Source organism: Eucalyptus grandis, chromosome 11, assembly GCF_016545825.1.
Source record: "Eucalyptus grandis isolate ANBG69807.140 chromosome 11, ASM1654582v1, whole genome shotgun sequence".
Classification (NCBI taxonomy): Eukaryota; Viridiplantae; Streptophyta; class Magnoliopsida; order Myrtales; family Myrtaceae; genus Eucalyptus; species Eucalyptus grandis.
The window spans coordinates 8,153,223-8,179,230 of record NC_052622.1 but is presented as its reverse complement, the minus strand read 5'-3'; the positions used below and the strand labels follow the sequence as shown (position 1 = coordinate 8,179,230).

Below are 26,008 nucleotides of genomic sequence, written 5' to 3'. Positions count from 1 at the left end.
GCCACAACTTAAGCAGTTGAGCAATCATTAAAAATTCTAACATTTTCTTTAAAAAGTATACTCTAATAATTAAGTTCATATAAATGTCCCTGATGTCATATCACAATGATAATTAAGAATTCTCTAACTGTTATCAAGTCCCCTATCTTTCATATCAATATGTAACATGAATTAAGGATTTCTCATTTATTACATTAAAAAAAATGCAAATCTAATGACAATTACTATAACAACAAAAGTCTAATAACATGTAAACCACATGGACGCCAACATATACACCGCATAGATATCAACATAGCACATGGACGTCATATGTACGTCACCCGGCCACCAACATAGCAAATCTAATAACATCTAGTTAATAGATTTTATGGTTACGCCAGCTAATGATGTTGGAAATTTTTTAATGGAAGGATTACATTGAACGAATTTTTGAAAGTTCAATGGCTAAATTGAACAAAAGAAATATTTAGTCATCACATCAAATATTGAAGAAAAGTTTAGGGATCATCCATATCATTATCTCAATAATTAATAAAAATTAATTTATTTATGTTGTCATATAACTATAAATAAATAAAGAATCAACTAAATTCTTTCAATAGCCAATTTAACTTTTTAGTCTCTCTTATATCATGCTATACCCAAATTAACAAATTACATCAATTAATATTGGAAAATGCCTCAATTACAGACTTGGCAAAATTATGTATAGTATGATTATACTTGATCGAACATATCATGATTATTTAAAGATAGATAAAGAAGTGGGGTGCAATTGATGCTCAGCCCAACCCCGCCCTATGCCCAATTCCATTGGGGAAATGGGACAGATTTAGGGTCAAATGCTTAAAATCCTATAATGAAATCCGATATCCAAACCTAATATCTATTAATTACTAATTTGTTCTTATTTTCTTGACATCTTTTAGGTAATTTAATCGGTAAGTATGCATATTCTGACTCTGCTAGGATTTGAGATTAAGTCAACATGTAAATACGAAACCAGAATATGATAAATCAAACTAAAGTATACTTTGTTACAAAACTAGAAATTTTAATTTTGTTAATTTCTAGATTTTTATAATTGCCGATCTTCAATATTTGTACTTTTTACTTTTAGATCAACAACAAACGAGTTTTAGCAAACTGGTTCTATTTATCAATTTAAGTATATTCTAATGTGAGATAATTTGTTTATTAAGAGAATCATATAGCTGGTTGGATGTACCCAGCTAAAAGGGGTTTGGAATTATAGTTTAAAACCCATAAACGGTTTGAGTATGTGGAGGAAGTTGTCGCACAGATTGGAGACGAGATCATTTTACACATGCATAAATATTTCCCACAAGTAGATTAGGTACGTACCATAATTACGATGCAAAATGACACCATGAATGGGCGGCAAGCCTTCTATCCTCGATGGTTCGAGCAAGAGCGTAAATAAAGCCTTATGTATGGCAGAGTCCTTGGTGTCGAGGGCCAGGTAAAGGGGAGATTTCTCAGCCTTGTTCTTCAAGTACACAGGCTCCAAATCTTTTTTTAACAAAAAGCGCACCACGTGGACGTGACACTTGAGCACCGCCTCGTGCAAAGCAGTGTTTCCATGTTTGTTCTGCATCCTCAGCATCCGGTTCTTGTCCTCGACGTTGGGCCAGTTGCTTGCCCGACGAATCAACATCACGGTGGCTCTCGATCCCCCGGCCCTAGCGGCCATGTGGAGAGGGGTATCTCCCCATTCATTTTGGGCTGCTATGAAGTGGTCACTGACATAAGCAAGTAGGAGCCATAGGGTGTCGTCCTTTTTGGTGGCTGCTGCAATGTGGAGCAGTGAGCCACTCCATAGCCCCAAGAAATTGAAAATGGCAAACAGATCGGTTTGATTGGGAAGCCCTTCGATCGCGGAAATGAACTCTTCGACGTTGGCGCGTTCGATGACATCAGCCAGTTTTCGAGCAGCTGCATACGTTTCTGTTGAATCTTGTCCCCCTGTGGCTTGCGCAGCTGCCAATGCATTATTCATTCTCTCACGTCTACTCTTCCAAATTTCTTCTTCTTCCAAAGAATCCATTTTGTTCTCCAACAATTCCATGGAAGCTCCTCCTTCATCCTTCTGGACCTCCTCCTTGATCGACTTGTTCATGCCAACGTCCTCCCCCCCTATAGATAGCTTTACGTCCATCGAGCCTAAGACATTCAAGTGATGTGGTTATTGCAACTATAGTTAATTTTATATATACTCCTACCAAAAGTCCCTCACATTATCTTGTAATGATCCAACTAATTTTACATCTTCAATATAACATACTGAAAAAGTATATATAATGCATGAATTTATAACTATCTCATATTGCATCTGCATGCGCACAGCCTAATCTTCATGTTGGTCTTGTTAATATAATTAGTAGCTAACTATCTTTTACATTTTGACTTAATTGTTGTCACAATGCATTCTTTCAAACCTCGACCAAAAAAAAAAAAAAAAAACTCAATGGCCCTTATTGAGATATAAGGACGTGTCATCTTTAATGTAAGGATTTGAAAATAAGTGTAATTGCAACATTGCTAAGCAATCAGTAAGTCTTTCTTTGTTAATTGTTTTTCAGTTGAATACGAGCACAATTTGAGAGTCCCACTGTCTTACAATTGGCCAAGTATTCAACTGCCAAAACTTTGGCCTTCTAATAAAAGATTTAAGCCTAAACAATGACTTTTACTACTTAACAGGGGTGGCTTCCATTCCGAGGAGCACTGAACTAGGTCAAGGTTCAAGAAGAAAGACTCTTTCATATGATTCTTTTTTTTCTTCTTTTTTTCATTTTTTAATTATGGTAACCACAGCACAACAAGAATTAATGAAAAAAGATTTGTTAGCACTGATTTGCAATTCACTCATATTCTGAATAAACCTCTTGATAACAATAGGTTTCTATTTTGATGGATGAAATCGGTGTTCGTGATTCTTTTGGTTAATATTCACTTTCCTTTATATTTATTTTGCTGGAATATGCTTTGTAGAGCACTCTTGTATATAAAAAAAATGGATGCTTTTGACCTTATGGTTTTCATCCTCTAGTTATATGATGATATTACTTTTTGATGAAACAAAAAGGGGGAGAAGCACATACTCGGGGGAGGATTACACTATGTGTACTTATAGAGGGGAGTTTACTATGTTCTGCAGACATATTTTATATGGTCTATTAAAATATCGCATGTAGAAGCATGCATGAATCATCTCTGGTTTTACAGTTAGAAAATTCTGCAGAATCTGCATGCTTATGTGCATAACTCACTCTTATTGAATGAATGGCATAGGTTTGTCATATTCGAAAAAGGAGAAACTGTTTGGAAAATATACTAAAAGGATTATGATAATATCAAAATTTAACTCAAGTATTTAAAGAATTCATTTAAGTGTGCAAAGGTTCATGTCTAAACCATAGAGAAGCTAGGTTCAGATTCTACAAGAATATGAGTATGAGTAAGATTTTACAAAGTGAGGAAAATTGCTGAAGGAAAGTTGTGGAACCAAACCAGGTTCAGCTAATCAATCAGATTTTGTTAACGGCCACTTTCCATGGATAGATTTAATGACTATTGGAGTTCCTAAATCAAAGCCCCAACTCATAGCAATAAAATTTAATATTCCAAGGTTAGTTATACAAAAAATGATGGACTAATTCACTCAGAAGATTGGCGAAACGATATGATCAAAACCTGCATTAATAGAAGATCAGATTGACGGCGTAGAATGAAACAAGGTTCTCTACGTGTTTTTCAAGGAATTTTGCCAAGATTTCTCTTTTACAGAAGATTAGATGGATATAACTCCTACAAGAGAATTTAAGTATTGTTGGGAGACATTTGAGTTTGTCTCTTTTGTAAGCTTGTAAAGCCCATTTTAGTGTTGTTCCTAAGTATTAGCAAGAGTGACAACCCCATTTGTAAACATATAAAAAATGTGGTTGTATGTACTAGAAGGGAACAACATTTTTCTAGGCAAGAGATAAAATGTAAAATGAACTCTTTGTAAACATTCAGAGATGCGGTTTATAATTTAGAAAAAGGATCTATTGTATTGCGTCTACAAGGTGTGAGAATGTCTATTGGAGGGTCCAAAAGTTACTTGTGTATATAGGGATTGCTTTAGAAGGAAGTTAGGTTCTGCATGGCAACAAGTTCTACACTTGTAACAAGACGGGGTAATTGTCTAATTAGTCATAAATTAATTATATGGATGTTAATTCATCCATTAACTTTTCAAATTTTGTTAATTTAGTTGTAAACTTTTGCACAAAATCTTAACCTAATCATTTTGGCCAATTTTCACTGAAAATTGCTAACATCATAATGTGTCATGGGACGGTTGGTGATGATCGGATTGTCACATCAGCAATTTCCAACAAAAAATAACTGAAGGACTACATTGGAATTTAGCATAAAGATTTAGGACTAAATTGACAAAATTGAAAAATTTAAGAGTGAATTAATACTCATACAATAGGTTTTTGACTAATTGAATAATTTTCCAAATAAAATAATATTTGTACTCTTGGCATAACTGGTGGAGTTCGATCTACTTGGGCTAATAGAGCTGGAAAGAAGAGTATGTATACCCAAATCGAACTTTTATAATTCTTATTTGCGATTTTTTTTTCCTTTGAACTCTTTAGTTTCTCCTGTTTAAATTGCTAGTGTACTTTGTAGTAGAAGCACAATTTTTATAGGGGTAGGTTTTACAAAATTGATTTTTATTTTCTTGAAAAATCAATTCATCCCCTGCTATGGGGATAACAAATGTCCTTAGAATTGGACTAACTAAGAACACATGATCTTGGTCAAAAAAGTAATAATGATTATGACCAGGACATTTCGACAGCCCCAAACAGCCATAATTACGCCATTTGCAAGATGACCTCTTGTTTAGTGAAGAGGCCATCCAGACGCAAATTGTTAAAAAGGCAATTGAGTATTGAGTAACTATCAGACTTTACAGGGGTGACTTTACTACTCCATTTTAAAACAAATGGATATTTTGCATGCGAATATATTTCCGAAAGAATTGGTAAGTATTAAAAAGTTATTGGTAAAAAAATACGAGTTACTTGATTTCCAAGTAACTTGTTCGTAACTTAATTGCACTTTTGTGAATGACCAACTTTTTCTTAATAGTCTTAACTATCAAGAAAATCAATCAAGACTATCAAAAACAAAAACAGAACGACTACTTTCAGACTTGGAACGGCAACAAAAACAAAACTTTTTCTTGATAGTCTGAAAATTCTCGCTTTAATAGATTTTAGATTTTTTGTCGTGAACATGTAAGGTTTTCTCTTTTGGGTGGGCTGCAAATACAAATTATGCTCACAACAAACTTCAGATGACAATAATTCTTAGGGCAACCTAGAAGCTGGGGTAAGGCAGAAAGCAATAACTAAAGTTCTATTCATTTCACGGAAAATATGGCATTTTTAAAAAATTTTGTTTTCGGAAAATGTTTTCCAAGAAGCCATTTTTTAAGAAAATGATAATATTTTTCAATACTGATTGAAACTTGAAAATAAATTAGAAATATATTCTGTTGTTCGGCATGGAAAATTTGATTTGATTTTCCTCCATGCACTCCTCTTTAACACTTTTCAATTATTTTTATTTTTACTTTACTTTTACTTTATATGTTTCCTTTCCCTCCTTGTTCTTCTTCAGTTGGTCGCTAGCCACTGTGGGCAATCGGCCAAAGGTGAGCTCATGCTCAATGGCCTCGAAAGGTTCGTCAATCAGGCAAGCCTCAAGCTTGAGGCACACTGATCTAGCGAGGCTCAAGGCCTGAGAGCTTGAAACTTGCTTGTGGCTGATCACCGGCCATCACCATGGGGGGTGACCGGCCGAGAAAGAAGGAAAAAAGAAAGAAAGAAAGAAAAAGAAAGAAGTGGGGCTAGCAAGGGTGTGAAATAAGAGACAAAAGTGAGTTAGGAAAATGTTTATGTGATGTTTGAACGTGCATGCATAGTTCAATAAGCAACAAATTTATGATGTTTGAGGATCCTTAAAAGAGATTGATCCCAGAGGACAAGAAAATTATTGCCAAAACCCAGATCTAACAGAACATGGTAAGACACGAGGAACATCAAAGAACAGAAGCAATGAGTCCAGAGATCAAAGCAACAAAACCTGAAGAATAAAGAAGGGCTGGACTTGAGAAGAAAAATCCGGTGTCGGGAGGGGAGGACGATGCTTATGCTGATGCTCTGGAGTGGAAAGTCCGAGAGATAAAGGACTTGGAGCGAATATGCCTATTTCGCCTACTCTGATTGGAGTGAAGTCAACAAAGATGGGTCGCTCCTTATCATCAAACCGAAGGATAAAGCTACTTTAGGTGCCATAATTGCTGGGGAACTCGATTATTGTTTGGCCTTTTGTACAGCTGATGAAGAAAGAGCAGCAGCACCCGGCGGGGGGGGGTTTTGGGGTTTGGGGAGAGAGAGAGAGACAGAGAGAACAGGGTTAACAAAAATGTCGCTTGGATGCGTTTATTTTAGCGAAAATTTATCGTTGAAAAATATTTTCAAAAAATTTAATTCCAGGTAAAGAAAATAATTTTCTGGTGTTTGTTCGTGCCAAACCACGTTGAAGAAAAATTAATTTTATGGTGTTTGATAGCAAGTGAATCCACCAAAATAAGTTAATAAAGTCTAATTTAGGCTAATTTAATCGATAAGAATTAGCAAATAATTAGGAAAAATGATTTCTTACCATAAATGGAAGTTGTTTTTCCAAATATAATTTATTATTTTCAATCAACAGAAAACCCTTTGGATAGATTGACTAATTTTCGGTCATCTAAATATTGAAAAGTGGAAAAAATTTTCATAAATAGTTTCTCGTCAAATAAATTAACATTTGGTCAAAATTTAAAAATTGTGGTTGTTTGTTTTTGATCGTTTGTTTCTTGGAAAACCAAAGGCGAAAAAGTTTGCTCGACAGCTAATTGTACAATGTCGGAAAGACTCTGCCACGTAATAAGTCAATACCCTCCATCACAAACATTAATTTTCCCAAATTGCTAACTTAGATACTCTGTCTTTTTCGTCAGACCCTTGTCATATATCAGTGAACTAAGGAAGATGTCATGTTCTGATTTTTTAAGGGCAACCTCAACAACAATATCAGATCAAAGAGGTGAATTAACGAAAATATGGTAGTGTAATAACATTTCACTCGCACATAATATATATAACCAGTACCAAGACGTTATTAAATAAGATCGACCTCATGGGACACCAATCCATAGTATCTGCTTTCTATTCATGCGATAAGTGTTGATTTCTATTTTTGGGGATCAAATCAAATGTTGATGACATAAGATGGGATTAATGGGAGATGGAAAGTGGAGATTGAAGAACAGGAAAGAGAGACTTCAAAGGCCAAGGCATAGACCCTGCGTGCACGTCAGATTAGACCTGGCACGTGCGGGAGTGGCCAAAACCTTTTCTATTTTCTATTATTAGCCACAAAATTGTCTATCCTAATGTTTGAACTCTCCCAAAATCAAGGCATTAGTCTCTAAAAAAATATTTAACAAATCATTTATTTTTTACATAACAAATGAAGCCCTAAGTACGAAGTTGAGTACTATTATAGCATAATTTTGTGGATTGATTAGAGTTATATCCTATAAATTAATATATATTTATAACTATGATTATTTTTCATATATACTTGGATCAAAAAGTCCGTCACATTACTTTTTGATGACCCACTTACTCTGTGCTTATCATCTATGAAGCACGGACACATTACATGTGCTTCTGTGTCGTGTCCAACATGTGTCGGAGCGTGTTGGACACGTCGACATGCTCAGACCGCGTGTTGGATTTGTCGACATGTGGTCAACTTTGTTGACACGTTTCGACACATGTGTCCGAAAGACGATGGAGGGTGGAGGCAAGGAGTAGAGAAGAGGCCACAAGCGACGGCAAGAGACGGCCAGAGAAAGAATAGAGGCGAGGGCCGCCACTCTATGATGTTGTGATGGATCGGCGACGAGGCTACAGCTGCGAGAGAGGAAGGGCTGGAAGCGAGGCGGTGAACCATTGTGATGAGGACTAAGAGCAAGCAAAGATCGAGAGGAAGAGGAGAGGAAGAGGGTCATGCGGCGAGGAGGAGGAGAAGGAGGGTGCTGCTAGGGTTTTGAGAAGGAAACTAAAAAAAAAAAAAAGGGACTTGGTGTGTTGAAGGGAGGGGGAAGTGACATGCTATCACTTGGCGTGTTGGAGGGAGGGGAAGTGACAAGCTGATAGGGTGGTGGGGGAGGGAAAGAAAAGTGAAAAAAATTTGGGGGTCGGGGGAAAGAGACGAGGGAGTTGGGTGTGGGCCCCAAGGGGATTTTTTATTTAATTGAAAAATAATTAAATGAAATTAAAAAGTAATTTCAAAAATAAAAAGTACTGAATGTCGAATGATTAGTGTAAATTCATTGTAGGTTTTTTTAATTAATTATTTATTTATAAAGTTGAATCAAATTAATTAAAAATAAAAATATTCATTTAATATATAATGTGTCCAAACATGTCGAAATTTTCTATTTTTCAGAAATAATGTGTCGACTTGTCGTGTCACAGGTCTGTATCGCGTGTCGATGCTACTTAGCTTATCATCAAGCCATTTACCTTTTCATTTATACTTTGTCCATGAAGTCCTTCATATTATTTTTTAATAACCCACTAATTCCACGCGCTCACATCAAGCCATTCACTTTTTCATATTTACTTTGACCAAAACCTGCGTCTAGTTTGTCCTCTTCCTGTTTTCTCTGGCCAAAGTCCTCGTTCTTACAAATAAGAAACAATTTCCGGCTCTTTCCTCGAAAACTAAGCGATTAAATAAAAATAATTTGTTCAAAGCTGGCAGCCATAGTCTAAACTCACCTTTTTATGATTTGTGCAATATTTTCTGTCCAAAGCTTTTATACTTCTTTTTAACACATGAAACAAACGCGTGCTATAGACGGTCCTGAATAAAAACCGTCTACACAAGTCAAAGGCTTAGAATTGACCATATTATGAAAATTATGAAGTATGTCATGTATTTTTAGATAGTTAATTAACTTATACAATCCCGTATAGTCTTGTTTTTTTGGTCGAACAATCCCATTTATGCTGTCGTTAGTAGGAAATTCTCATAATTTCGGAATACTTGCCCTTATCATGTAATTTTTTTTTTTCAAATTTGAAAAACCATTCTGACTTTTTGTACTCGTGTCGATTTCCATCCTCAGCTTTTAAATAGTACAATTTGCCTACTCACTGTCGTGAATACACTTCCTCAGCATCAATTAGTGTTTTCATTTTTCTGCTTGTGGAATCGATATTTATCTTTCGAGACGGCCCTCTAGCTTTTCTAAATTCAGGCACCATGAAGACCCTCATGCAAAGGGCGCTCATGATAATTGTGACACCCCCAATTTCACTTTTAGGCATATAGAAGCGTATTTGGACCAATAACGACAAAATTCAAAAGCGCACACGAAATTATAACCCAGGCTAACGCATTTCGTTTCTTTATTTATTTACGTTAGATGACATGGTTGATATACTATGGATTTCAAAAAGCCTCTCATCCTGAACTACATCAAATACACACCTATGGTACCACCCCGCCCTGGGACTACTTGTAAATGCCTAGCCACCTATCCTTCAACACTGGTACACTCAAAAAGCAACCCCAAAAATAGTGCTTCACTATCCTGCCCTACATCAGTCTATCGTATTGACACCATCGTCATCTCAATCACTGCCTAGATGTGGGATTGGCCCAACAAGCTATTCTCCCACACGTGCGTAGATCGCCAGAAAACCCAAGAGTGTTAAGCCCGTCGAGGTTCCTATGTCGACGGACAGTATTGCTATACATCGGATGACGTCGGGAAAATCCAGATCTACGAACTCGAAAAATTCCCCTATGTAACATCAACAATCTCCGGGGACCTTCGTGTCATGTTTGACACTTCAAGACACTCCAACACGTTCCAGCACAAGGTCAACGAGTGTCGCAAAATCTGATACGTGGTCAACTTTTCCTAACAAGAGTCGACACCCGAGTTCAGAATTTCGACATGCGATTTCAATACACATGGGGTCAATTTTAAAAAATTTCGATACTTAAGAGGACAAAATATAAATATATGAAAAGAAAAAAGTAGGGATCTGGGTGCCGCCGCCACTATCAGAGGGGGTCGGCGAGGTAACTGAGCGGCTATGACCCATCACTAGCTTGGCAAGGGTGAGGCCATCGGCTGGACAATGCCTTGGCTAAGGTCGGCAAGGCTCATCCAAATCTGGGCGACATCGCACCCTTACTCAAGCCTAGCGAGGGTCACCCTCGCCTAGGGCCAACGAGGCCTTGCCTAGCCTTGTTGACCATAGGCAAGGGTTGGCGTCTCTTAGATTTGGGCAAGCCTCGCGGGCCCCTAGTGAGGTGTGGTCTAGAATCTAGGCAGCCTCACTTGGCCCAGCCGAGGCGTCGCCTAGATCTACTTGTTGTGTTGGCAAGGACCACCCACCCTTCATTGCCTAGTTGTCGACCCCTCCAACGGTGGGAGTTGCATGCCCAACCACCCACGACCCTACTTTTTTTATTCACGATCTTGCCTATTTTTTTTCTTTTTTTTTTCTATTTTTTTTTTTTTACTATTCCTAGCCACCCACTTGCCTTTTTTTTTCACAACCCTACCTTTTTTTTTTCCAGCTTTGTTTTTTTTAAGTTTTATTTTATTATTTTTAATATTTTTAAAGAAAAAGTAATAAAAAGTTGCCATGTAGGATAAATAAATTAATTTAAAAATACTACTTTAGTTTTTTCATTAAACAAATTGATAGTGTTAACGGAAGAACTCGATTGCACCAAAAAAATTACAAGTTTTGGAACTCAATTGTACTTTTACAATAAGTTTCAGGATCTGCAGTGCACATGTCCCTAAATTTGATAGTAAAATATTGACTGCTTTTTTTTTTCTCCAAGTTTTATGGATTATTGCAATGTAATATGGTTGAATTTGTGAAATTAAAATAATGAATGATATTAACCAATGTTGGATTAATGTTTTTAGTGTAAATTAATTCTAGACCATTTTTATTATTATTATTTATTTATTGTAGCTCATAATATAGTTGATCTTTTCAATATTTTAATCTAATACCTAACCGCTGGACTTTGCAAAAGAGAAATAGTTCACATTCTAGAATATTAAATGCTTATGAGTATTATAGATTGTGTTCGTGTTATATTCTCTTTGATAAATGACAAGTTTGTTTATTATTGTTGCATTCATTTCCGTTTAAAATGAAACCAAAAAATAAGAATCTGTTGAAACCTGGAACCGACTTCGGAACCCGTGACAGGGTAGGTTCTGGATTCTTGATTCTAACGAGTAGGTTCCAGATTTTAAAAAATGAGGAACCCATGAGGGGTAGTTTACAGGGTTCCAAGCGGAACCTGTAAGGAACCGAAAACTGCTCACCCATAATATGCAAGGCAATAGTGTTATATATTACTAACATGCATGAAACACCTAATTGATGACAAAGAAGCAATAACCATAAAAAGGGCAATAATTAGCATTAAAAAGTAATGATAACTTTTACTAACTCAAAGTGACTACACATCTTAGTAGAATCATGAAAAGCTGCCATTCATATTTCATCTGCTCTAAGTAGATTAAGAATAGGAAGTTATGGTGGATCCCAGGATGAAAAATCAAATTAAACGTCATCCTTCCGTTGTACCTATTTTTCTTCAAAATTTACTCCCTCATACTTCACCACCTGGCACAAACACCATCGCCTTTGGTTACCCATTCATATTTCAATATGCGTCTCAACTGGTCAAGGCGGAGATCTTCATGAGCTGTTACAAGTTAGACCCGCCATTCAAAATGCATTTCATCTATCCGTAGTCGTTAGAATGCTTAGCTTATACTTAACTTCTCACACTGCAATATATTACTTTGTTACTTGTTAGAACCGCCTTCATAAACCCGAATTTGGAATCCCTTTTTGGCCCGTAATGGTTGATGAATACAAGGACTACAATACCATGATAAACAATAAATGATAGGACACTAAATGATAGGAAAGACAGGACCATCAAGAAACACATCAAGCGAACATTTGCAGCAATTGGGGGAAAGAGATATAGAGATTTGCACCCTCCAAAATGCGCACTTCGTCATACGATGTGTTGGGATTTTGTCAAATTCCCAAAAACCGGTTTTAACACTAAATCGAACCCCTAAAACGAATGCGGAAGACGAGCCCGGGAAATTCACATGTATCACCGATCCTAAAGCACACCACGGAATCAAGCGTACCTTGTTAGCCACAGATTAAACACCAATGCCGATATGAGGAAGAGAAAACTGATCCCGTTCGATCCAATGACGTCAATTGGCCTTGAAGGGAAGATGGCGTCGCCTCTTTGCTTACTGTTCTTTGTTTTTGGAGCATTTTTGGAGCGTTTTTGAGGGAGACAGGAAGGAGGAACGTACGTTATGCCAAAAGGTGCGTTCCTCCCTCTCTTTTCTCCTTTATACATTCCTCCAAAAAGAAACGTACCCCTTCATCATATCCCTCCATCCATGGGCCCTAATCTTGTGGGCGGGGCTTTTAGGCCCAACATGGGCGGACGGGCCAACTTAGGCCCATCACATTAAATAAAACCATCATCTCCCACTCACACATGGTGAGCCTAACAGGATTCTCTTTACCTCTCTTCAACATTCATACCGGTGAATAATCCGTGCGACCAACATACTTTGAGAGTTCGTTGCTATACATCTGTTAGGAATATATAGCAGCTCATAATAGGTATCACACTCTGAGTAGATTTAGTATGCAGTACCCTAAATCAATCGATCACATTTATATCTCTCTTGATCTCTTTTAAACAATGATATATATATATATATATATATATATATATATATTGTATTCACAATTATGATTATCCCAAAGACAGTCATAATTGGTCGACCAGTGAATACAAAACTTAGAATGTGATTCTCCTTATTCGATCTTCATCTTTCCTTCAAACTCTCAATTTTCAGTTTAGCTTGCTTTTCTAGAAATGTCCCATTAGATCGAATCAACTCACGACCATTGGCAACATCCTAAGATAGCAAACACTAAATAGAAATCTTGAGAATAAATAAAAGTCTTGAAGGCACTAAAATTGAGGAACTCTTTTCCTCAAGAGTCTCACATGGTATAAAAGTTGAGATCAAACTTTTGCCACTCTTATTGGTCGTCTCATGCATTCGTAGTATGAAATACGTATTACGGTATTAACTCATTTCCCATGGAGCGTATGTCTACACCTTCAATACCGTATGGATGATAGTTCAGACATACCCAATGTCTAACTTGAGTTCACGTATCTACTCATTCACAAAATTCATCAGAACTCATATTTGGCATCATAGACAGATAAAGTAAAATATGTGGGTTATTTTACTTTTGGACATAGTAAGTATTATGTCCTCATCTTAACACTCAGTTAAGGCGACATACGTATTTTAAGCTTGAGCTCTCGATTATCACCTAGATAATAAACTTAAAAATAGTCTCATCTCTATTAATCACAAAGTAAATAGAGGCGATTACCCGTGTGAGTGAGCTAATCTTTTATCTGTCCGACATACTTTCTCAACTTAAAGTAATGCACTGAGCATTAAGACGCATAAAGATTAAACAAAGATTCATAGGCATTAACAATGAAAAAACACAAGTTCATAAATGTGAACAAATCAGGGAAATTACAATCCAGTACATCAGACTCTACGCAATCCTAGAGATTTCACATGGCCACAAAACACATCTCTAGGTATTGGCTTTGTCATAGGATCTGCTACCATTTTATACGTAGATATGTACTGTAAGTTCACATCCTTTCGTGCAACCATATCTTTGACAAAATTATACTTGGTATCTATATGTTTGGTCTTGCCATGATATTTTGGATCTTTGGTGTACGCTTTTGCTGCTTGGCTATCATAGTTAATCAGCAATGAATCTGCAGCTTTCTCAATAACATCTAAATGATCCAAAAAACCTCTTAAGCCAAACACTTTCTTATACTGCTGCTGATAATGCCATGAACTCAACTTCCATCGTGGACAAGGCTATACACGTTTGTTTTTTACTACTCCAACATATGGCGCCATTATTTAGTAAGAAAACAAATCCAGAGATAGATTTCCTTTCATCTAAATCTCCTCTCTAATCAGCATCAGAATAGCCTTAGAGTCGCAGATCCTTTCCTTGATAACTCAACGTATAATCAGCAGTTCCCTTTAGATACCTTATTATTCTTTTAACGGCTTTCCAACGTGCTTGACCTGGATTGAATTGATATCTACTCACCATTCCAACTTGTTGACGCCCGAAATTTTCATCGACATTTTAATCATCCATTGTTTGCAAAAAAATAAAAAAATAAATAAAGAGCCAAAAAGAAAAGAAAACAAAGAAAACAAAAAAAAAAAAGAAAGAAAACAAAACAAAAGAAAAGGAATGAAATGAAAAGAGAAAAAAAATTAGAAAAAGGAAAAAAAAAAAAAGAAAAAAGGGGATGAGGATTTTTCTCTCTAAAAGGCTCGCAGAGGGACGCTCTCACTCGACACTTCGCACGGAGTCTCTCTCCCATGCTCTTGGCTCCCGCACACTCTCTTTTTTCTCTCGGACGATCTCTCTCTGGCGAGGGGGAGGATCCCTCTCTAAAAAAAAAAAAAAAAAAATGGCCGAACGGTCTCTCGGACTGTCCGCTCTCGATCGGCTCATCATCCGGTGCATTCGAAACCCTTGATTGGATCTCCGGATCCAATCGCGAATCGGCGAAGCAGCTGCGTTCGATTCCCTGTCGTCGCAAATCGCGCCGGACGCCGTCGAAGAGCAGCATCACCGCCACCGCCAATTGGAGGCTCTCGGATCTCACCGCCTCGCGTGGCTCGGCCGGATCGACGGACGCTCTCAAAGGGATCTCTCTCTGGATTCGTGAGGGTTCAATCGTTCTTTCGGAGGCTCCTTCTCCGTCGAAGCTTGGGTCGAAGGCTTTCTTCCATTAGCAGGCGATCGGAGATCGAGCGCCGGCAGTTGGGGATCGCTAGGGAAATATGTTCTTTCTCTCTGTTCGAGTTCTCGCTCTCTCTGTTCGAGCGGTCCGGATTTTTTTTTCTCTCAGCTCGAGGTCTCTCAATCGGATGTTTCTCTCGCTGGATCCGGCTTTGGAAGCTTTGGATCAGGTGTTCTCCGACTCTTTCCCGGAGATTTGACGCTCGCTCGCTCAATCAGGTTTGCCATCTCTCTCTCGATCGCTCTATCTCGCGCTCAGCCTGTCGCTCACTTTCTCTCTCTGTTTTCCCCTATCAATTGCCTACTATTGAAGTTCACTAGGTAATCTGAGCTTGTAAAATTGTTGTCGTGATAAGTTTGGTTGCGCTTTCCTATCTAGTTGTGGCATTTTGGACTCGAGGCCGAGATACCTACTTTTTGCTCGATGAAATGCTTAAGCTAGATCAGAGTTGGCTATCGAGTGTCTCTTTCAACTGTTGATTGGTAAATGTAATCAATTCATGTCTGAAACTAAACCATTGATGAAATAAGTTTTTCCATGGCCGAGGTTTTCTCTCAAATTGACCACAAGTTTGATCTCATGTATTGCTAAGCGTGTATTTGTGCACCGATATGTCATGAGGGTATAGAGGAGGAAGAGTTCTCGAGGCCCGTAAAAATCTCGCTGCCCTTAAGAAAGATTTTTGGGGAGGTGGATGTTGAGTCTCGCGAGTAGGAGTTGACCGGTGATTGATCGTCCAATGTTAATCTGTTCTAGGATTTTGGAGGTTAATGAGTCAATGTGATTAATAGATTGATTTGGACAATTAAATGCATAAATTAATGGAAGAAATCAGCTAGAAAAATAATTCTGATTTCTTAAAGCTTCGAATCAGTAGGGTGCCTGTTAAAATTGAAGTTCATTTGCTGTGAGAAACAAGCCAGTAAATCTAAGAGCTGAATCTGGGAATTTTGACTTCAATTCTTCAATGATAGTTTCGGCATGATCTGTGTTTGTTCTCTAATCATACGTTGTCTTGAATATATTGATATAATCTACTGAGGTTAATGAATTTCTGTGAATTGATGATCAATGATCATGAACTTGAAGTTGATTGAACTTGATTTGCCTTGATATGTCACTTTCTATTTTGGCTTAAATGAGGTGATAGATGAGGCTTTCTGGTCTTGAGCCCTTTTAGACATAGAAAATAGACTTATCAAGCTTTGATTTGATATGTTGCATGCCCTGAACGGACGTCATTCAGTCATTGAAAAACACCTACAAAATTTGTCAATTCTGCAGTAGTTTTTTAGGTTGATTTGCTGTTTTGACCTACTGCAATTTTCTGTTTTAACTGGAACGAGCTGGAAGATGATGTTATTAGGACTTAATGTCTTCTAGATATTTGTAATAGGCTTCTCAAACTTTCCATTGACATATTATATGTGCGATTTGGCCATCATTTGCCCTGCCCTTTTCTTTTTTTCAAATCGAGCTTTGAAATCTGGAATTTGTCTTGAACTGTAATGCTGTCTTTTCTGTGGATAGTTGTTGTTAGTCTTAAGATGAGATAGTAGATTTGTCCAAATTGCTTTCAATATGTTGTAGAATGACGGTGTGACATGCTACTATGATCTATTCTTGATTGACTTGTTCATGTTCTTAATATTTTTAGAAATTCATGCGTTAGGAATCTTGAGGTGCTTCCTTCATAGAATGACATCCTTTATCAATTGTCTACAAAACGGTTTTAGGTATCATGTGGGTTACACATTGATTGCTCTGTTTGCCTTAAATACATATGTTAAGTGAATTCAATGGTGCATGTTTTGGAATAAGTGATCTTTAGTTAGTTCATTCATTGTTTTGGGTTGATTGAGGACCAAGGTCATATGGCTTGAATGTTTGTCATGTTATATGCTTTGTGTGTGATCGTTAGATAGATGATTTAGGTGTAATACATAATTATGCTAAATCTTGGGATTTCACTTAGAATTTGGTGTAAGGACTTCATAACTTTAGTCACCATTTTTGAACACTAATAATGTCCTGTTCTTTGATGTTTTGATATGTTTGTTTGTTTCCTTCCACTGCATATACCTAGTTATAGGTTTATTAGATTAGGTTTAGATTAGAATCTCAAAGATGGAGAAGGCGTGAAGATGGTGAAGGTCGATGTCCATTCCGACCATTGTTATGTAGTATTCATTTTCCCGATATATGTATCGGGTTTCATGCATTGTATAAAGCCCGACGAGTCGCGGGTTTCCTTTCTTTCTCGATTATTCTCTTTTATATTCTTTAGAATTGCATGATTAGGTTTACTGCTTTCTCTTGATTGTTTACTTCATGTCTTGTGCTTTCAATTTCATTGATTGTTTTCTTTTCATTTTTTTAGAAATAGAATAGAATGAAAGTAATCCGCCACGCATGATCATTTAATATAGAATTGATGATCTTGAAAATATAAAAAGAAATGCATGGACATGTTAGGGAAAACACAACATACTATTTAGGTATCGAAAGGGCGCTAATAGCAATGTTAGCGTAACCCAAGTCCCCGAACCTAGATATCTAGTTGCGTAGAAATCGAGGGAACACTCCCGACCCTCGATTAGGTTTCTAGCCGACCCCCAAAGTTGAGGCTAGTGGCGACTCCTGTATATTTTTTAGGTTGTTAAATACCTAGATTGCATAAATAAAACCTACTGTCACGCGGGGTACAAGCCTGGGAGAGCTCGTGATCTTGAGATCAAGTACCCCTAAACCCGACCTTTCCCCACCTTGGATACTTTTCGAGGGGCGGCGAGATCGGGTTGCGACACAACTGCAAAACATATGTCAGGTCTTGTACACATCATAGCGTACATAAAGCTTCCAACAGCACTAGCTTAAGGAACATGTTTCATTTGTTCATTCTCTTGTGGAGTCCTTGTACACAGCCTATGGCTCAATCCTTCACCTTTTGCAATAGGAGTGTCTATGGGTTTACAATCTTGCATATAAAATCGTTCCAGAACCTTATTTATATATGTTTCTTGCGAAAGAGATAACGATCTCTTCGAATGATCTCTTGAAATCTTAACTCCAAGAATGTGTACAGCCTCACCCATATCTTTCATCTCAAAGTTGGAAGACAACCAACTCTTGACAGTATTAACAAATTCCATATTACTTCCGGCAATTAGTATATCATCAACATATAATGATATGATCACAAATTGATCCTTGGATCTTTTGATATATACACAATGATCCTCATCAATCATTGTAAAATCATATGCCATTATGACATTATGAAAACGTATATACCATTGTCTTGACGACAGCTTAAGGCCATATATCGACCTCAAAAGTCAACATACATTTTCTTCTTGGCCTTTCACTATGAAACCAGCAGGTTGTTCCATATATATTTCTTCCTCTAATTCTCCATTGAGGAAAGCAGTCTTTCCATCCATTTGATATAACTCAAGATCCATACTAGTCACTATTGCCAGACTAATGCGAATCGAGGTAAATCTCACTACAGGAGAAAATGTTTCTTCATAATTAATTCATTCCTGTTGATTATACCCATTCGCTACAAGACGAGCCTTATGCCTTTCTATCGAACCATCAGCTTTTCGCTTTATTTTGAGAACCCACTTGTTCCTAATAGCTTTGCGTCCTTTTGGAAGATCAACTAGTTCCCAAACTTGGTTTGACTTCATTGACTCTATTTCCTCTTCCATTGCATGAATCCATTTTTCCTTACTAGGGCAATTCAGAGCCTCATTAATATTTCTTGACTCATCCTCATCTTGCGGAGCAATCATAAAAGTTTCCCTTTCAATGTCAAAACGTCGACGAGGAATACTTTGGCAACTTGTTCGCCGTATGAGAGATTGTACACTTTGCACATCATTCCCCATTATGCTCCCACTAGGATTAGATAATGATAACGTCGTTTCATCATGTGGTTGCAATTGAGAATGAGTTGAATTTAATTCGTCATTTCTCATATTGCTCTCACTTGGACGAACTCCACTAATATTATTATCTTGATTAAATGTTTCAAATAAGGAGTAATCTTCCCCTATTTCGCCCTTCTTAGGAAATTCATCCTCTAAGAATGTGACATCCCATGATTCAAATTCAGTTATACTCCCACTTTCCTGCTCACCTATGAACACATACCCTTTCGAGTGTTCGGAGTATCTTATGAAAATACTCTTCTTTCCTCTGGGACTCAATTTCTCAAACTTGTGAGAGGATTCATGAGTATAGACAGCACAACCCCATGGCTTAAGAAAACTTAAGTCCGGTTTTCTACCTATCCATAACTCATATGGAGTGGAAGTAACTGATTTGGAAGGCACTCGGTTAAGTATATAGGCAGCAGTTAATAATCTATTACTCTAAAAAGTGATAGGTAAGTTAGCATGCGCCATCATGGACCTAATCATTTCTAGTAGGGTTTTGTTTCTTCTTTCCGCAAGACCATTTTGTTGAGAAGTATATGGAATAGACAACTGTCTTTCTATTCCTTTTTTATCACATAAATTTTTTGAACTCATCAGATAAATATTCTCGACCCCGATCAGATCTTAATGCTTTTATTTTCTTGTCTAATTGATTTTCTACCAAGTTTATAAACCTTTTGAAACAACTCAATGCTTCAAATTTATGAGAAATCAAATAGACATATCCGAATCGAGTATAATCATCTATAAAAGTGATGAAATAAACAGCCACATACCTTCCTCTCACATTCATTGGACCACATACATTAGAATGGATTAAATGTAGAGGAAATTCAGCTCTTTTGCCTTTTCCAAATGGTTTCCTTGTCGTTTTCCCTTCTAGGTAATGCTTACTACATATGGGCAAATTGACTTTTTCAATGTTGCCCAACAAGCCCTCTTTGGCTAGTCTATTCATACGTTGTTGGCCAATATGACCAAGTCTAGCATGCCACACATTCACATCATTATCATATGAATTAGGAGACATGAGAAAGGAATAACAAACATTTGCATTAACATAGTCAATATCTAATACAATGAAACCATTTAGAAAATAACCACAACCATAGTAATTTGTATCCAAAAACAAATTCACACATCTATTATGGAAGTTCATATTAAAATCTAACTTGATCAACACTAAAACAGACACTAAATTCCGACGAATCTCCGGAGCATACAATACATCATGTAGGAATAAAGTGCGTCCACCACGCATGTTCAGTTGGCATGTGACAATTCCTTTTACTTTAGCTTTGGAGTTGTTTCCCACATAGACCCACTTAGTTCCAGTTGGTACTCGTCGGAATTCCGCAAAGGATCCTCTATCCTTCACTACATGGTCCGTCGCTCCTGAATCTACAGTCCATAAAGGATTAGACTCAGTCAAGAATACAGAACTCGACACAAAAACAAAGTTCTGAAAAGTACAAGGGATGTATATCTTTTTTGGCTCACGACAGTCGCGAGCATAGTGATCCTTCTTGTCACAGTTGTAACACTTCACCTTTGTAAGCTTCTTCATTCGAGGACGCTTTCCTCTTTCATGTTGGTTAAGCTTAGGCTTCTTCCCTGAAGGACCTGTTTTCTTGCATTTGCCTTTATCAAACCAGTTAGGACGTTTGCGCTTAGAGCTCGAAGCTCCATGTGAGCTAGAACCAGTATGGTAGATTTCAGCTTCTGGCTTAGCCACCAAGAGACAGTCCTCTTCTAGCTCAAGATGACGCACTGCATCCTCAAAAATTTTGATATTTTCATTATGGGTCAGGTGCACCTTCATATGCTCCCAACTCTGAGGCAAGGAACGAATCACTACTTGCACTTGCTACTCATTAGTGAGGACATGGCCAGCATCTTTCAGCTCATTAATCATGTTTGACATCTTTCTAAGATGTTGCTTTATGGTCTTACCATGAGGCTTCTTATAAGAGTCAAACCTAATAGTGAGCTGTCTCAGTCTGGTCTCCGAAGTATGATCAAATCTTGCTGCTAATGCTTCCAACATTTTCTTGGCATTCTCAAAACGCCTAAATTCTCGCATGACGTCATTCTCCATGCTACTCAGCAACGTAATGCGAGCTAGAGAGTTCTTTCTTTTCCATGCAGCAAACACTTCCTTATCTCTCTCGTGCTGTGTAGTGTTTCCTTCTTCAGGTTCTACCATAGTCAGGTTAAGAGCTTCTAGTGCCTCTTGCTCTTCCAGCACATATTGGATTTTCATGTGCCATATTTCATAGTTATCGCCATTGAGCTTTTCACCTTTGTTTAGCTCGGCAACTATGCTCTTTGTGGCTGAAGCCATTGATCCAACACATCGCATATATGCACGAATTATTAATGCCTATCTTTTATGCATCCATTTTGCACAGACCCATCATATTAATGAACAATTTCAAGTAAGGTTTCAGGATCAAAAGGTCACTATGTTTCCAATCATCCTCCAAAAATCCTAACTTAAAACTATCATTAATATAATTGTCTTATGCAAAATAAATTCTATGAAGCTACAAAAACTTCTATGAACTACCCACAGCAACCAACAATAATAGAAAGCAAATAATATTTGACATCCAATAGAATAATAATGCTTTTACATAATACAGCTAATATATCAGTTGCTACATCAACTACAATCAGGTAGTAAAATTACATAAGACGTTCACAAAGCACACTTAACAAAGACCAGCCTCTACATCTAACACCAAGTCAGTACACGAACTGGGAAAGATCCTTTTTTGTTCAATTTCTTGATCTTTTCCCTTGTAACAATCCAGTAATATCCATCTATAAAATCCATCACAATTTTCCTATACGAAGCAGCTTTGTTGACATCCCATATGCAATTCAACACTCCTTGCCATTCTGGTGGAAGGGTGTTCATGAAAAATCGCACTATTTCAGACTGTGGCATAGGACGACCATTCCATATGACCTTTTGAATTTTCCCGTTAACTTCAATGACGTGATCAATCAGGTCACCATTCTCCCATCGATGATCAGTCAGCTCAGTTATTAACTTAGAAAGCCTTTCCTTTTGTTCATCGGTAATTGCGCGAATAGGTGTGCGCAACCTTAGGGGAGGCATTGTTTATGTAACAAATGCAGAACAAATAAGGGATCACATATAACCCACATAGATTTAATTGAAAAAGAAACACATTCTTTTCCTCCTTTTTTTTGGTCAACAATCAACGGTCAAAGTCAACGGTCAACGGTCAACGGGTCCGGTCGCCGAGTCGTCGGACCGGACGGACCGGTCGGACCAATCAGGCCGATTGGGCCGAGTCGGACCGACCGACCGGCGCGTGCCTCGCACGTGCCAGTGACCACGGACGCACACGTGTGACGCACGCGCCTTCACCTGCGAATCGGCGCGTGGACGTCGCTTCTCTCCGGCTGCGCGTGGGGGCGCGTCTGGCGGCGGCGTTGGCGGTGTTCCGCCACTCGTCGCGATCGTCTCGACGAGCCCTTCCATCCTACGCCATCAGAAATCGATTTCGAGTTACAGAAACTCGAAAAAAAATGGTTGAACAGTGCTCTGGTGTCGAGATTTTTCCGCTCCAATCGGTTTTGACCAATTAATTTCGCGAAAAAATAATAAGAAATCATCCATAAACATGAAAGGGGTCAGGAAAAACATGGAAAAGGATCAGGAAATAAGAACTACGGCTTTGATACCAATGTTGGGATTTTGTCGGATTCCCAAAAACCGGTTTCAATACTAAATCGAACCCCTAAAATGAATGCAGAAAACGAGCCCGGGAAATTCATATGTATCATCAATCCTAAAGCACACCGCGGAATCGAGCGTACTTTGTTAGCCACAGATTAAACACCGATGCCGATATGAGGAAGAGAAAACCGATCCCGTTCAATCCGATGACGTCAATTGGCCTTGAAGAGAAGATGGCGTCGCCTCTTTGCTTACTGTTCTTTGTTTTTGGAGCGTTTTTGGAGCGTTTTTGAGGGAGACAAGGAGGAACGTACGTTATGCCAAAAGGTGCGTTCCTCCCTCTCTCTTTCTCCTTTTATACGTTCCCTCCAAAAAAGAAACGTACCCCTTCATCATATCCCTCCATCCATGGGCCCTAATCTTGTGGGCTGGGCTTTTAGGCCCAACATGGGCGGACGGGCCAACTTAGGCCCATCACATTAAATAAAACCATCACGTTGCCCTCCGTTTCATCGATCATTACCATAGGGAAAGGCTTTCGTTGACTTCGATCCACTATGTTAGTGCCAAGGTCCCAAAAGTACACAATAAAACAAAACACGCTCCCTCGAAGTAGCTTATCAACTCACCGAGGCGTCCTTTCGCAGATATCGAGTTGCAATCACAAAAAAAAGCAACAAAGAACTCATCTAATTTCACAGCGCATTTCCAAAACAATTAACCAATCCGAAACGAAATGCAAAATCGAGGGAAGAGCACGATTACTGGAGCGGTCAGGACTCCAAGCGTGGCAAGTGATGCACGGAGCGAACTGGTGGAAGGCGACTGTCGCCATTCTCACCTCTCGCCTCTCGCTGCCATTGTCGGGCTTACTAGGGAATTTAGCAAAACGCACGATCCTTAACAATATTTTCTTTAATTTTATTACAAAAGAGGATCTCTAATTTTTCAATGTCCTTGAAATGAAAATGGAGGATATCGAACGGGGCAGAAAAAATAAATTTAAAAGCATTAACTTTGATAGTTTTTTTTTTTTAAAAAGGCCTTTTTTTTTCATTCAAAAGAATTGATCAATCTGATTCGATTCAATGGTCATCGCAAAAATTGACCATAAGGTTAAATCAAGTGTGTCACGGCACATATCAATTTGTTCAGTCCCAAAATTTTGAAAAATGTTGTGTTAAGTCTATCAAGCCACATTTTCTTAGTCAAGTTTTTAATGAATTTAACTATACGATGAATCTAATTGTGTATCAATTCTTCACATGGTCCTCACATATCGGAAGCTGATTGATTCCGAGATATTCGGGACTTTGGCAAAGCACTTATGGCTGTCTAGCCCCCATGTCATTGCCACTACCGTCATCGCCGTCGCCATAGATCATCGATGGGCAACCCGTCTTTCCTCAATTGGGGCGCTGGTTTCGGGCACGAGCCATTGGAACAGAGCTTCATTTGGGCACTGCAATTCCCTTGCCTCATGGTCCCCTTCAACGAACTCTAACTCATCCAGTCAAATTAGGACGAGGAGGCATACAGGGGTATGGACTTGACAATGATTGGGATTGTACGGTGGATGATGTAATTGCGCTAGGGGCGAATGCCATATTCAAAATGTCGATAATTTGTATGATATTATGTCGAATTGTCATGAGTGATACTTATCACTCATTGAAATTTGTAAGTTTTTCATTTTCAAAATAAATTTCTACATGTACCATAACATACAATCGCTTTTTTGCTAGAATTTATTGCATTAACTTCTTTACTGAGCATAAAAACACCAACCCCATTTTGGTTTATTAATTTCTCATAGGAAAATGACACAAATGATCCTGAAAAGTCCATGGACCATGTTGAACAAATTAAGAACTCATGGATTATATTGTGCATTTAGCTAAATTTTGGGGACTACATTGAATAAATTAAAATTTATGAATTACATTGCATATTGAGTTAAAGCTGAAAGACTATTTTTTAAATCAACAATTTTGAATTAAAAGGAAAAATATAGGGACAATCGGTGATGATATTTACATAACTACTACTTAAAAATTTAAGATGTCACCACATGCGAAAGACTTTTTTTGTTTTTACCAAACTGTTGTAAATTTTTTCTCAAAAGACTATAGAAGCATTATTTGCACAAATAGAAGTTAAATTTGTGAAAGAATGTACTTTACTTTTCATACCCCTGTACTTCCATAATAAAATAAAGAACTTCCATATACCATCTTTACATTTTATATCAATTCACCCCGAATGTAACAATCGTCGCACGTCTCCATCATTCACACTAATCAAATAAAAACTCTCAAACACATTATAATAAAAGAAAATTTGCATAAATATCAATTAGCGTCATTAAGCAGATAATTTTAAAAAAAAAACAATTTGGTCGTAGCGAAATGAAAAATGTCAAATTTGTAAATTTTTGCATACGTCACGAGTGCGCATTGCGCAGGAGTGAGTACATTAGCATGACTCTATCGTTCCAGTTCACAAAATCCTTCGCATTCCCCTCTTTTCCCCCTAAAGCTCACCGCTCGTCAATTCTTCTTATTCTTCTTCTTTTTGTTCGTGCGACTCCAAGAGAAGATTGAGCGACCCTCCACGAGGTCTCTGTCAGTCGCCATTTCCGATTGGATCGCCGGAGTCCGTACTTGCTGCATCTTCCACCTCCTCGAGCAGTTTAGCTTCTCTTTGTGCACTTCTGAGTTCGATTATCTTTGCTCGAATCAAGTAATTGGTCGATGTCTCTAATTTTCTTCGGCTTGCAATGAGGCGAATCGGTTTGCCGAGCAAGCTGGGCTGCATCATTTTGTTTCCATCGGCCTTGGAGCTACGGAAGTTTGAGAACTGGATCGGATTGTCGAGGAACATCCTCTTGTGTGCTCGTTTGGGAGGTGCATTCTGTGGTCATGATGATTTGAGGAAATGGCGAAGTTCAAGAGACTTCTTAAATGCATTTGTGGAATCATTAGCGATTGTATCTAATAAAAACTTATTTAGATGTCTAGATTCATCTGAAAAGAGCCAATCTGAAAAATAGAGAGATGTTGGCATTATCCATGACAAGGAAGGAGGATCAGTGTATTTAAGCATCTGATTCGATTTTCGTTAGAGATTTAGCTTGGTTTTGGCTCGATGTTAGAGATTTTCATTAGAGATTTTAGGAAGGTTATGTGTAATGTGATTCGTAGCTCCAATGTCAACA

At 37.9% G+C, this 26,008-nt stretch overlaps 1 protein-coding gene across 1 annotated transcript; it reads right to left on the bottom strand.

Annotated features, from left to right (window-relative positions):
• Window positions 1-1,209: 1,209 nt before the first annotated feature.
• LOC120289706 lies at window positions 1,210-2,182 on the bottom strand. Its single transcript, XM_039305029.1, has 2 exons — window positions 1,369-2,182; window positions 1,210-1,235 (listed from the first exon to the last, which is right to left on the bottom strand). The coding sequence occupies exons 1-2, from the start codon at window positions 2,180-2,182 to the stop codon at window positions 1,210-1,212; spliced, it is 840 nt and encodes a 279-aa protein (XP_039160963.1).
• Window positions 2,183-26,008: the final 23,826 nt, after the last annotated feature.

Bases quoted from the DNA above. Each gene is read 5' to 3' on its own strand.
- LOC120289706 (XM_039305029.1), bottom strand. From the start codon at position 2,182: ATGGACGTAAAGCTATCTATAGGGGGGGAGGACGTTGGCATGAACAAG. The intron at 1,236-1,368 runs GTACGTACCTAA...AACCCCTTTTAG, and splicing joins CATTTTGCATCGTAATTATG to CTGGGTACATCCAACCAGCT.